General features: G+C 30.4%; 1 protein-coding gene and 1 long non-coding RNA gene across 2 annotated transcripts; both read right to left on the minus strand.

Moving 5' to 3' along the window:
• Positions 1-1,207: 1,207 nt before the first annotated feature.
• Positions 1,208-3,353, minus strand: LOC131655793 (very-long-chain 3-oxoacyl-CoA reductase 1-like). Its single transcript, XM_058925600.1, has 3 exons — positions 2,500-3,353; positions 2,341-2,410; positions 1,208-1,633 (listed from the first exon to the last, which is right to left on the minus strand). Exons 1-3 carry the CDS (start codon positions 3,135-3,137, stop codon positions 1,379-1,381), a joined length of 963 nt encoding a protein of 320 aa, XP_058781583.1. The 5' UTR covers positions 3,138-3,353; the 3' UTR covers positions 1,208-1,378.
• Positions 3,354-13,278: 9,925 nt separating this feature from the next.
• LOC131655794 (uncharacterized) lies at positions 13,279-14,379 on the minus strand. The gene is made up of 4 exons (XR_009299883.1): positions 14,244-14,379; positions 13,904-13,979; positions 13,704-13,792; positions 13,279-13,596 (listed from the first exon to the last, which is right to left on the minus strand). It is a non-coding gene; the product is annotated as an uncharacterized LOC131655794 (long non-coding RNA).
• Positions 14,380-15,070: the final 691 nt, after the last annotated feature.

Consider the following 15,070-nt stretch of genomic DNA (forward strand, 5'->3'; position numbering starts at 1 on the left):
AACTTATTTGTAAGATTGTAATCGACTAAATACTCATTGAACAAATTTTATAGGAATTAAATTAAAATAAAACATACTTGCATATAAACCAAACACATATTTAATACTTAAAAAAAGTTAGTCTACAATTGTTTAATTATTTGCTTAGTTTACTTTACTCAAAATTCTGAAAATAATTTTACATATTTAGCATGTGTTTGGTTATGCGGGAAAGAGCATTAATTTCAAATGAGTTTATTATGTATAATTTTATTATGTATAATTGATTTGAGTTAAATTTAAAGTGATTTGAAGATAAAACGATAAATTATGCAAAAATGAGTTAAATCGGAATTTACAATTTAAAATTATAGTAAATCTTAGCTTCAAATACAATAAATTTTTTAAAATATAATTAAATCAATTTTTTAAATATAATTAATTCTATTCAAAATCAACCAAATATGTCAAACGTAATTCTACACAATTAATTATTGGAAAACCAACTGAAGAGAATAGAGTCTATAGCTCCGTTTGGTAAAATTAGCTGGTAGCTAGTAGCTTATAGCTGGTAGTTGATATTCAAAATCAACCAAATATGTCGAACATAATTCTACACAATTAATTCTTGGAAAACCAAATGAAGAGAATAGAGCTTATGACTCTATTTGGTAAAATTAGCTGATAGCTAATAGCTTACAGTTGGTAGTTGATAGCTGATAGTTTATAGGTGGTGATAGTTTATAGGTGGTAGTTGATAGCTGGTGACTGATAAGCTAACATGAGTGTTTAGTAAATTAGCTGTTCCATTAGCTGATAGATACAAAATGACATAAAAGATCATTTTAATTAATAAGAATAATAATATTTTGTTAAAATAATAAGGATATAAATGGAAAAAAAAAAGTCACAAGCTAGAAGCTACAAGTTCAAAAGCTATTTCAAATAGCTTTTAATAAAAAAAACTAAAAACTAATAAAAAAACTACAAGCTAAAATAGCATTACCAAACAAAACTTTTTCATTAATGTGAGCTGAAAAATTAAAAGCTCTTTTTTAGGTCTTACCAAACAGACATGAACCTAGTCTTTTATCTTTCATGCAAATTCATCATCATCACATCATCACAAACTTATGTTGCACATCAAATTTATGCATTTCGTGTAGAGCTATAACTTCTAAACCTAAGCGCATAATACTAACACCAAATAACCGAAACACATGGAATGTGGGAAGAAAAAGAATAAGTCACACAATTCATACACATTAAGACCAACAACATTAAGGGTAAAACTAGAAACACATGAAACAACTTGGAATCTTAACCTACTAGCACCATTCTGCAGTTATCAGCAACAACATCTATGCCTAAAGAGTACAAACAAACAAGCATCCTTTTTTTATTCCTGCTTCCTCGAGTCTTTGAGCTGCCCCCTCTTTCTAATACCCATACAAAACCCGAGGCGCCAAGTATCAACTACATACTCCGGCAACGAACATGCCACAGCCCAGAGAAGGGTATGTGGCCAATATGGTGTGCAACGAGGTTCGTATCCTATCCATTTCACACCTGCTCTTGCGTAGCCGTCTGTTGATGGAACAAAGAAGGAAGATCTCTTGATTGACGCCATCTTTGTTGCCACATATAATGGAACCTGAAATCCAGAAGAAAAAAAAATTACATCAGAAACATGACCAATAATCATGGTAACATAGTCAATTTTTTACAGAGAGAGACAAACACACGGCTTGAATTTTTATCAAGAAAAAATATCAATATCAAACGGAACTATGACATCTTCTAACAAACTTTTTAGCCATGTAGTTGCAACAACTTGGAAAATAAAAGTAAAGGGGTTTCTTTTCTGTTTAGTTTTTTTCACAGATGTAACCGTGAACATTTGTGCTTTACCAAATTAATCATACTTTGTGCATGTAAAGTTCACAACAACAACAACCAAGCTTTATCTCACTAAGTAGGATAATATTTTATCAAGGGCCATGCTTCTATCCAAATTGTTAATCTCAAAATCTATCTTTATAACTTCTCTTATAGTTTTTCTAAGTCTTCCTATGCCTCTATCTGTTTGACTACTTTCCATACGATCTACTCTCTATACCATAAAATCTATGTCTGGCACAATAGTAATAATGATAAAGGTCACCACAAAATTCAATTGACTTCATCTGAAACTAGAGCTATTAAGCTGGATTTCCAATTTCCAATCTCTTTAAATTGGTAGTATAGCAATTAACTTTATCTTTTAAGCAAAACAACGAAACTTTTTACTAAAAAATGCACTACACTACTAAGCTAGAAGCAGCAGGTAAAACAAGTGAAATCAACAGAACATCACAATACCTGACACTGCACATCAATCCCACTCTTCTTGTATTCAACATAGAGACATCTAGAAAATTGATCAATGTACCTGAAACACCAAAAACAGAAAATATCATAGCATCAATACTTGAGAATCTCAAATCTCAGAAAACAGCATTCAAATACAAAAACACTCACGCTTTAGTGGCAGCATAAACAGCGTAAAGTGGATCAGAAGGAATAACAATAGCAGCACCCGACCCAATATTAACAATCGCCCCCTTCTTCCTCTTCAACATCCCAGGTAAAACAGCATGTGTAACCTTAGTAGTTCCCACAACATTCACCTTAATCAAATTCTTCAGAAGCTCCTCATCCAATTCATGGAAGAATCTCGCATAAGGGTAAGAAATCCCCACGTTGTTAACCAACACCCCAACATCCAACCCCTCAATCGTTTCACGGATTCTATCCACACCCTCATCGAGATCACCTGTAAAATCAACGACAACGGTTTTAACCTCGGTTTTCCCGAACTTGGCTCTGATAGAATCCGAAACGTCTTTGAGTTTGTCGGGGTTGCGACCGACGAGGATTAGGTTCAAGCCTTTGCGAGCGAGCTCAAAGGCGAAGCTTTTTCCAATGCCGTCTGTGGGTCCGGTAACGAGTGCCCAAGATCCGTACTTTTTGAGGTTTTTGGGTTGTCTGAGAAAATTGACATAGACCCAGTTGAGGAATATTAGAGTGAATCTGAGAATGATGAAGAGACCGAGTGAGAAGAGGAGGAGGAACCAGAGAGGTTCGGATTTGAGCTTGCTGATTATGCAGCAATCCATGTTGAGGGTAGAAGGAGGAAGATGAAGAAGAAAATGGTAATAGTTGAGTTGTGAGGAGAAAAAAGAGAGAGGGGTTTAATTATTTATGAGGAAAATAAAGAGAGTGTAAGATTGGATTTATGGTAAGAGGGAGGGGGAGAGAGAGGAGTGTGGGTATAGTATGGTAAGGTAGATGAGCTGAAAACTAACAAAATTAAGGAGGGAGGCTAGACAGTTGACACCATGATTTGGCAATAAATACTAATGCATCATATATTCACATTGCACATGTTGACAAGATGAAAATAGATAATATTAAATAGTTACAAAAAGATACAATCAAATAAGACACTAAAAAATAGAAATAGTAAGAGGTTTAAACAATAAAGCTGATTGATCTACTAATGATGGATATTAAATTAGAACAAATTGAACTCGACCTTGATCTATCGTCACACGTCGATTTTCAAGGTGATCAATATGTAACGAGGATAAATCCTTGCAACTATATAACTTATTGTTACAATTCAAACAAATGATTCAAACACAAGCTAACAAAATGACTCAAAAACAACCACAAATATCTTCTTTTAAGTGGAAAGAAGGTTGAGGATGAAGGTGATCTCCTATCTATTTGGTGTAACTCGAAGGGATTTCCGCTCTTTTCTTTTATTGGTTGGAGGTACTTTGATGTATGTTTGGAGTGAGGGATGGATAATACTACTTGTTTTGTCGTTAATATCTATTTTAAGTTTAGCCTCTGAGAGAAAACGTCTTTGTGGAGGGACCTTCAATTGAGGAGGATCAATCTTGGTAGGAAAGTGTGGTGCGTTCTTGGAGATTTTAATTCTGTTTATCTTCGTCATAAAGAATTTGAGGGAATGACTTTGCCTATAATGTTAGTAATATTATGTGTATTGAGTTCAGTAATTTCATATCTAAGATGGATTTGCTTGATCTCCCACTTCTTGGTAGTAGTTTTACTTGGTACTAGCCTTTTGGTGGAGTTGCAAGTCGTCTGGATATAATTCTTATATCGAGTGGTTGGTGGGAGTTTAGGGGGACAGTGTCTCAATGGGCTTTGCCTAGAGATGTGTAAGATCACTGTCATATTATTCTCCGGTATTCCAACCAAATGTAGGGTCCTAAGTATTTTCGTTTCAATAACAATTGGCTTTCTCATCCTCATCTTCCTGAGTTGTCGCTTAGTAGTTGGTTGAGCTCCCAATTCTCTGATTGGAAATATTTTGTCCTTAAAGAGAAACTTAAAGCCATGAAATGTGTTCTGAAAACTTGGAATCATCAAGTTTTTAGTGACCTTGATTTCTAGATTGCTTCCTTAAGGAAGGAGATAAATTCTTTAGATGCTAGAGTTGAACAGGGGGGACTTTTAGTGGGGGGGGGGGATTGTCTATAGCAAAAAGGTAGTGTCTCATCCCTAGTCCCTCCTTCGGATCAAAGATGCCCAATTTATTTAGAGAGCTAGAGTCAAATGGCTTAGGGAGGGAGATGCCAATATTAGTTTCTTTAATGCTTGCATTAAGTATGTATAGGAGGAATGTTATTTTAGCTCTTAAGGCAGGTGATACTTGAGTGGAGGGGTGTATGAGATTCGTCAGAAAATGGTTAATTACTTTTCCAATCATTTCATAGAACCTCTCCTAGATCAACCCAGGTTGGATGGGTTCCTTTTCCATCTCTCAGAGGAGGATTATGCTAGTCTTACAACACATTTTTTCCTCACCGAGATTGATTGTGCACTTGCTTTGTGTGATAGTAATAAGAGTCCTAGACCAAATGGGTTCAATTTCACTCAATAAGAGTACAAAGGGTACTCTAACCCAAAAAAACACTAAACAAAAGCTATCCCCTCGTCCTAGGACAATCCAAGGGAGAGGTATACCAATCACATAAATTACAATAGAAAGGAGAATTGCTACTCAATCTTACCAACTTCCAAGATAAAAATTTGATTGACAACAAACGATCCTAAAAATTGAAAACTCTACCTTGAAACATAATAGCATTCCTCATCAGCCAAATATTCCAATTAATAGCTAACCAGAATACAGAAAGTTTGTTGCACTTATCCTCGCTCTTCACCCGATTGCTATGTAACAATAAGTTTGTTAAGTTGTCCTGAAATAGACCATATTGATAACCCATCCATTCTTCCACTGCAATCCATATTCATTTTAAAACTGCACATGTTCTAAATAAATGAGAATTATCCTCCTCTTCATGAAAATAAAATACATGACACTTGTTTTTGTCACCCACTAAAATGCCTCTGAGAATTAATTGGTCTCTGGTTGGTAGTCTATTGACAAGCATCCTCCAACAGAACATTTAGATATTTGAGGGTACCTTTAAATTCCACATGATTTTCAAAGCTTCACTGTCAACAGCCAACCAACAAAACTCATCAGTAAGTGACGATTTCAGTTTTAAATCATACATCAAAGTAATTAATTCTCCCACCTGTAAACTGTCAACATTCACTAAAATATCCAAATTAGATTGCAACTTCCAGTTCCAGACACCTTCTTCCTAGTATCCCGCTTCTACTACGGTCCCGAAAGGATCTTCAGCCAAAGCATAAATATCAAGAAAAATTCCCTTCAAAGATTGGTTTCCTAGCCACTTACAAGGACAAAAAATAATGCACCTTCCATCATTCATATTACAATGAATATAATCACTTAAATTTTCTAGACCTCCTTCTATCAAGCTTTCCACTATAATTATATCTTTCCAGCATATTGAGTCCCTTTTGCTAATCGCACTTTTGTTGTTGATAAACATCTTCATCTTCAGATTTTTGTACCTATGATGCAAGATCTCACTCCAAATAAGATCAATTTCCTTTAAATCCTCCATTTTCATTTAAGTAAAAGAGCCTTGTTAAAAGTTTCTATGTTTTTAATACTGAGTTCCCCAAAATCTTTGGGTTTACACACAAATTCCCAACTAATCCAGTGAATGGTTCTCTTATTATCGTTCCCTTTCCACAAAAATTTACTTTGAATACTTCTAATCTCTTTTAACACCTTTATCGGGGCTTTGTAGAAGGACATACTATAGATAGGAATAAAGTTTAGCACATCATTAATTAACACTACCATCCCTCCCAAAGAAGGATATATACCTTTCCAAGAGGACAATCTTTTTATGTGATTATGAATTATATCCTACTATATATACTCTCTTCTGGGACTCTCTCCAACTTTCATACCTAGAAATTTGAACGGAAGGTTATCCTTGCCACAAGATAGGAAATATGATGTTGTATTCATAGACAATTCACTCATGTTGATGCCATATAGTTTAGTTTTGAAAAAGTTGACTCTTAAACCCGAAATCAACTTATAACCTCTTAATTTTGCCTTGGTACTCGACAAGTTCTCACTGCCCCCCATCTCCTAAAATTATAGTATCGTCTGCGAATTGAAGCATATCTACGAAAACTTCCTCATTGATTTGAAAACCTCTAAACTCCCCTAATTCCACAACTCTTTCATCAACCTTGAGAGACCTTGCATAGCTATCACGCAAAAGAAAAAGGGATAGAGGATCCTCCTGCCTCAACCCCCTCTCCACAACAAAATCCTTAGTTGTGCCACCACTAACCAACACTGACATAGAACTGTTAAAAACACACGCCTCCCTCCCCTTAATCCATTTTACTCCAAAGTCCAAACCCCATCTTGTTGAACAAAAATCTCATATAGTTCTAACTCACACTATCATAAGCCTTTTCATAGTTAACCTTCAATACCAAACATCTCTTTTTTTTCTCTTTTTGCCATGTCTAAAACTTCATTCGCTACCAAAGTGCCGTCTAAAATGTTTCTACTCGAAATGAATACTGATTGATTTTTGGAAATAAGCTTACTGATGACTATTTTCAATCTCAAAGCAAAGAGATTTGCTAGAATCTTGTAGAGACAACCAACTAAGTAAATAAGTCTATACTCTGTCAAGGATTGAAGATTATCTACTTTAGGAATGAAAGTTAGAAAGGATGATGTACAAACTTTGATGAGTTTTGCTGTAGAATGAAAGTCTTTCACAAAATTAACCATATCATCCTTAACTGTTTCTCAATATTTCTTCAAGAACTCAAAACTAAAACTATCAGGACATGCACTCTTGTTTCCATCGCAGCTTCATACTGCCTCCTTGATCTCACTCTCATTAAAATGATCTTTTAAGTAGTTTCTCTCATCCTCATTTAAACAATTACTCCCTCCGTCTCATAATAAGTGTCTCATTTGCACTGATCTCGTGAAACAACTCTCTTTGAATTGTGTAATTATGTTTCTTGGACTAAGAAAATTATTTTTTCCCAAATTCAACCAAAAAATAATCTAATAGTTATTTTTTCCCTACTTTAAAGTTTAAAGGACTAAGAAAATTAATTTTTCTCAAACTCAACCGAAGAATAATCTAATAGTTGTTTTTTTCCCTACTTTAAAGTTTAAAGTGACCGTAAAACAATATGCATTTTAATCTCTTCGTTCAAAATCCACAACAGCATTAAAAAAAAAAAAACAAAAAATCTAAAAAATAAATAATGACAAAAAAAAATAGAAGAGTAATACTCGAAATCCAAAAACAAATATGAAAGTTTCCTTTAAAAAATAACAGAATAAAATAGGTTAGCGATGCTTTACAAATTGAAACATTCATTCAAAGCGACGATCCGCGGGGGAAAGGGGCCCCACGTCGTGGCCCCAGGGCGGGGAAAGGGGCCCCACGTGACTAATCCGGACTCGGACTCGGAGGCGGGGGAAAGGGGCCCCACGTGACTAATCCGGACCCGGGCTCGGAGGCGACGGCACCGTGGCCCCAGGGCGTTTTTGACTCCAGCCGGGATCGAACCCGGGTACTAGCCGGTTCCGTCCCTTTTTGGAGAAAGCTCATTTGCCAACTGAGCCAACCCTTTGAGGTCAAATTTTGTTATTTTTCATTTTTATTTTAAATTTTATACATTTAACTTTAATGATGTGTAAAAAATTCATCAGGTGTGTTAATAATTGATGTATTAGTTTAGCTATGTGACGATAGGAGAGTTTCTTTTATGTGGTGTTCTAGTGTATTAAGTGAATTTGACATGCCTTTATTCTAGTATTAGTTTTGAACTTTAATTAATTGATGTACCTATTGTGAATTTGGCATGCCTTATTTTATATTAAAATTTAGACTTTAATTAATAAACAAGTCTTCCTTAAACTGTAAATTTACCAAATTTATACGTAAAAAGAAGGAAAGAATGGTTTATCAGACACATTCAAACTCTTGTGGTTCAATCGGTAGGGAAAAAACAAGGAAGTTTCCTCATTATAAGGATTATTTGAACTCATTCAAATGTATTTAGTTGAAGAAAAAAATATCTCCAATTACTCTAAGGAAAAAAGAAACTCTAAGTAATGCTATGGGATTAATTTTTAGTGCTGATAGTAGGGAAGAAATTTATTTCAATGATTAATTAATATGAAATTGAAATATAATATATAATAATTGAAATATAATATATGAAATTAAAATTATTTTTTAAATAATTTAGGATTAAATATATTTTTGATATCTACAAAATTATTAATTTTTATTTTTAACCCTTATAAAAAAAGTCATATTTTAGTCTCTACAAATTTATTTTGTGCGTAGTTTTAGAGTGTGTTTGGATGAAACATTTTAATGAGGGAAATGAATTTTTTGAGGGAATTTAAAATAATTTGATCAAAATTTATTGTTTGGATACAAAAATGAAGAATTGTTAAAATGATGGAAATTTATGGAGTATTTCATCTAAGTCAAATTTAATCATTTTGAAATGACACCAAAAGTCAAAGAATTTGAAATTCCTCTCATGTTCCATAGAATGTATTTATTATTATTTCTTCAAATTTTACAAATTGATCCTCATATTTTCCAAAATTATAAAATTGACCCCAAAAAATTTCAAAAAATTGCAAATTGATCCTTAACAAATTTTTAAATTTACAATTTGGTCCTTCAAATTTTTAAAAATTGCAAATTAGTCCCTACTTTTTTATTTTTTAACTTGGTCCAAAAAATTTAAATTTTATAAAAAATGACACCAAATGTCTAACAATGAATTATCTTAATACTCCATCCAAACAAAATAATTTAAAAATGAATGGATTTGAATTGAATCATTTGAATTGCTTTAAATTTTAAATTGCTTTAAAATTTCTAATTACCTCATCCAAACACACTCTTAGTCTCTGTAAAAGGACTAAAACATCATATAATAATAATTTTATAAGAAATAAAACATGACACTATTTATCTAGAATTAAAAGTTAAATTTAATATATTTATAGGGACTAAAAATATATTTAACCAAATTATATAATATTTAAATTAAAATAAGTAATAATTAAGATGAGTTATTGTTTTTGAAAGATAGAGAATAAAAAGTTAAAAGTAATATTGACCTATGTCATATTCATATAAAAAATTATGTTGAAGGAAAAAATTGTTAACACAAAAAATAGATTTGGATTAAGAAAAAAATGTTCCTATTCAGCGACTATCGGAAAAAATGTTCCTATTCAGCGTTACTTATCTACTATCTAACAAACTAGTAAAGGACCCGTGCGCCCGCACGGGTCACGTAAAGTCGGTATAAATATTAAATAAATATAATATGGTTATGGTTAAAAAATGTATTTTAATTTATACGAATTAACAGAAAAAAATCAATATTAATTGTCATATAAATATTAATTTAATTTATTATGTAGTAGTTGTTAGGATATAGATAGATTGTTTAATTGCTATTAAACCAAATATATGGTGGAAAAAAAGGTTTGGCCCGTCGGGCATGCCAATAATTTTTATAATTGTTTATAATTCTACCAAAAAAAGATGGATAACACAATTTGATTATGTTTGTTAAATTTGTGTAGTAATTTAGAAGTTATATGCTATAGTAATTCAGAACTCATTAATATATGATCTATATACTTGTTCAATTTAAGTAAATATTTTGTCGGCCCGTCAAAATAATAGGTTAGGTCCGTCAGGCATGCCTATAATTTTTAAATTTTCTGTATTGTAAATTTATTAATTCTATTGATAATATATAATTTTATCATATAATAGAAAGTATATTTAAACACAGTTAAATTTTATAAGAAATCTCTGACAAATCTTAAACAAATAATCATTGTTGAAAAATTTAAAAGAAAAAGTTTTTATAAAATGCAATGTGATAAGTAAATTGTAAAAGATATCATATGAGTATAAAATTCATATGAATATAAAATTTATATATTATGAATTTATATATGCAAAAATATAGTATGAATTTATCCATCTTTTTTATAAATATTGAATAGATAATAAAATAAATTAAATAAAAATAATAACAAATTTGAGTTTTTCATAAGAAAATTGTGTTATCCATCTTTTTTATCAATTTAATACATGCAAATTTCTCCAAATTAAGAATTTTTTATAATATTTAATATGTAATAAATATATAAAATAAATTTTATAAATATTCACCATTTACAATACTAATAAATTATTATTATTATTAATAATAATATTATTATTTTATTTTTTTATAGAAAGTATTTTTATTATTGTTGTTGTTATATTGTTATTATTATTATTACTATTATTATTATTATATAAAGATAAGAATAACTATGATGTTATTTTTTAAATACAAATATTTCAAAATGATGTTAATAATCATTATTATCCTTAACGGAGGAAAATTATCGACTTATTATCTGGTTAAAAGCAACATAGACGAATAAATTAAAGCATCAAGAAAATGAAAGCAACAAAGATGAAAGAGATGAAGATGAAGGAAAACTGTAGAGAGAAACAGTGTTTTCAAAAATAAAATTAAAAAGAATGAAGGATGGTGCAGTGTTGAATGATGATGGAGGAAAAATGAGAATTGGGAATTTTTTTCCGGAGGAGAAAGAGAGAGTATGAGGAAGGTGGAGGAAATGAGAGTAAAGCGTGTTGTAAGTTCTTTTTCATATTCCAATGAAATAATTATATTGGCGGCTGCATTATTCCAATAAAATATTTAAAATAATTAGGCTGCTGTAATTTAATAAGTTTAGGGGTGTAATTACTCTCAGGGGTATGTAAAACCATTTTAAATTGATTGTGATTAGGGTAATTAAGGAACAAAAAGAGATAAAAATTTGGATTTTTTGAATGATAAGAAAAAAAACACAAACCCTTTAAGTTTTTATTCTAAGTTTGAATCTAATCATAAAAAATGATCTCAACGTAAAAAAAACAAAATAAAAACTAAATAACTGTTCTAAGCTTGCAAATTTATTTTTTATTATATTATAAAAAATTAAAATAAAGTCATAGTACAAATTTAAATTATAAAATTAAAATTGCATTCTTTAATATCAAAAGTTATTTCAATTTATTACAAATCTAAAATTACATAACTATAAAACATATTGATAATACATTTATTATAATTAATTAAATTTAAAGATTAAAAAATAATTGGAAAAGAAGATAGAAAATTGATTAAGGAAGATCCAGGTATAATTTCCAAAATATTGTTAATTTAATAAAATTGATTCATTTAATAATAATTGGTAATTTTAATTGATTTAATATTTTATAGATTTAATGGCATGATCAATTATAATGATCGAATTTTTAATAAATTTTAAAAATTAGCCAAAAAAATGTTAACTTAGAATGTGACATTCTAATATAATGAATTGTCTAAAAAAAACATTCTAAGATAACGAATTAGTCTAATATGTAGGGTATACTATTTATTATTCTAAAATTTAGTTAGCAATTTAGTATGAAATTATAATTAAGGACGTTATACCAAAGCCATTATAATTAATGGCCTAATAAAACTTAGTTAACAATTTAGTATGAAATTATAATTAAGGGCGTTATTATACCCTAATTAAGGGCGTTACAATTAAGGGCGTTATACCAAAGCCATTACAATTAAGGGCTCTAATGTAGGGTATAATATTTATTATTTTGAAAATTGGTTAGCAATTTAGTATTAAATTACAATTAAGGGCATTATCATATCTTGTGCGAATATTGTATTGAATTTGACAATAATACTAATATGATTTTATAATTAGTAAATAAAAAATATACTGATAAATGGAATAAAAAAGATATGATAAAGATCTCATTCTATTTAATACAAAGTAAATATATCATTATTGGCCCCATATCACATTATTAGTTTTGTTGATTACGTTAAATGTAAATGTAAGGATTGATTATTGTTGATTTTGAATATGGATGAAATACAGTATTAAAAAATAAAATAAAAATTTATTTTTATTATTTTTATTGGAATACATGTATCAAAAAATGAACAAAATGAGGGACTTTACGTCTTCTAAGAAGAAATGTTTGGGAAAACCAATGGTCCATAATCATAGTAAAATATGTATTAACAATATCAATTATATAAATTTAATGTGATAAGTAGTATTAAATTAAAATTTGTATCAAATTATCTATACTATTGTGAATTTCAATTATATTAATTAAATGCAAATACAACTCGTTTAACATATGAAAAAAATGCAAATATATGAGAAAAAAAATACAAACTTTCTAATGTTTCATATACAACAAAAAAAAAACTAAAATTTAAATTGATAATTCAATTAATTACTTTAAAATATTTAATATATTTGAGGTTAAATATTTTGGAAAAAATATTTTTATGGATCCTTTAAATAAGATTATATGTTTATATTGTTTACTATAAAATAAATCTTCAATTCGTGCAATTGTCAAGGAAGAAATGACCATATGTAAAAACTAATTCAAAATGTAAAAAATCTAAAAAAAATCTAAAGAAGAAATAATCATATAACTGATTGTCAAAACTTTTACTAAGTTTTTCTGATGTGAAATGAATATCAATATGTCAAGTGCATAGACAAAAGCATGCATATATCAAAGTGAGATAAACTCCATGAATATCCAACAAATCAACATTACTTTCAATTCTGTCCAAAAACTAAAGTATCGGCACAATGATTAGACTAACATAGATCAACCTGTATCCATAAATTATGAACCTTTCTCAAAACATTTGCCAACCAAGTAGTCATTCATAAGATCACAATGCTAAGATGCCATAGAATTCAATTAAATGAGTAAATACTCCAACTCAAATCCAACAAACACAAAACTAAGTAACCGATCATAAGATCACAATGCTAAGATGCCAATGAGTAAATATTCCAACTCAAATCCAAAAAAACATAATACGCCGAACCTCTTTAGAGAGTATGAATAACCGAGTAAAAATATTGCTTATAATAAAATAGGAAGGATGATAAAGTTTGATATAGAATCCAAACATCAAGTCCATGATCTAGGACGCCAATGATTTTGTTGAGGAAGCAAGGGAACCTCTAGTCTGCCTTGTAGTTGTGTTGCCACTCTTCAGATAATATGGCTGAGAAAGAGCATTTGATGTGATTAGGGTTATGTTAACTTGGTCATTATCTATCAAAAGACTCAAAATGAACCAAATCTGTTTTGCAAAGTGTTATGATAACTCACCCGTAATACTAAATTCTCTTCTCATGGAAATCTTTTGGTTTAAATTGGTTTTCTTCCAGTAATGAGTTCAAATAAAACCACTCCAAAAGCTATTACAAAAATGCCATCATCCAGGAAATCAAACCAATAAGAAATCAATAAATCCTCATTTTCAGTTAGCAAGTGAAAGATTTCCATGGCATGCCTCACTTAGTACCTACCTGCAGTGTGAGGCACATATGTAGCATTCTTGGACTATTGAACTCCGATGTAATCTCCAAGAGGCACATCATTAAGCTGGTAAAACCAAATAACAAAATTAACAAAATTTTCAAATTAACCTAAACACAATGTACACTTTCTAACCTAAACAAAAAAGCCTATTAATTTCTCAGATTCTCAGATTTAAAACATCTAATAACAACAGTACAAATAAATATAAGTAATTGAAACTAATCTAGTGATTAATCCTTTTCAAATGATGTTAAAACAAACATAAAAATATGGAATTTAAACATATACATCAAGAAATCGAAATGGGGGAAAAGTTCAATAGAAGACCTGAACATCGTCGAAGCTTTATCTGTTGAAGAGCTTGACTTTGATTTGATTGAGATCAACTTCGATGGCGACGACAACGACGGTTTCAGCCAGGACCGTAAAAAATGATTAACATCAAGAAACTCAGAGACCTAAAACTCTTCGTGGAAGATGATTTTTTTAAAACAATTTCCGAATACTTCAAGCAAACCCATTGAGCGAAACAAAGTGATATAAAAACCCTAAAAGAAACAATCAAAACATCAATACAAAGAGAGATGGAAGGAACCTATGCAAGGACCTGGAGGAAGAAGGAACAGAGGAAATTGTTGTTGCAGTTGGTGGAAGATGGAACGAAAAGGTGAAGAATGAGATCACTCATAACTTCTGTTTGCTTAAATAAATGGGAAAATCTGGATGATTGAAGAGAAACTTAAAAGATTTGTTTTTCGTTTTTCAATAACTTATTTTCTGCATTTTAGAAGATATGTTGGAAGTAGAATAGGTTTCAGAGATCACGTGGATAGTTTCCAAGGCAAAAAAGTAAAAGGAAATTGCACATTCCAATAAAAGATTCTAATTAATTAGGGTTAAAGGTAATTGAATGATTTTATTGTGGAATTACGTTTAGGGTATGATAAACTCCCTTAAAATTGTTTTGATTAGGATAATTAAGGAAATTTGGTGGTAATTATTTTTTATATATTAAAGTAGATAGGATTCAATAGGCAAACGAAATTGAATGAGAGGAATGAAAAAGGTATGCAAATTTGAAATTATGCAGACTTCACTTGGCTCTATGTCTGCATGACCCAATGAAAATGCACCGATGCAATAAAAAAGCGTGT

The sequence above is a fragment of the Vicia villosa genome, linkage group LG3 (assembly GCF_029867415.1).
Source record: "Vicia villosa cultivar HV-30 ecotype Madison, WI linkage group LG3, Vvil1.0, whole genome shotgun sequence".
Classification (NCBI taxonomy): domain Eukaryota; kingdom Viridiplantae; phylum Streptophyta; class Magnoliopsida; order Fabales; family Fabaceae; genus Vicia; species Vicia villosa.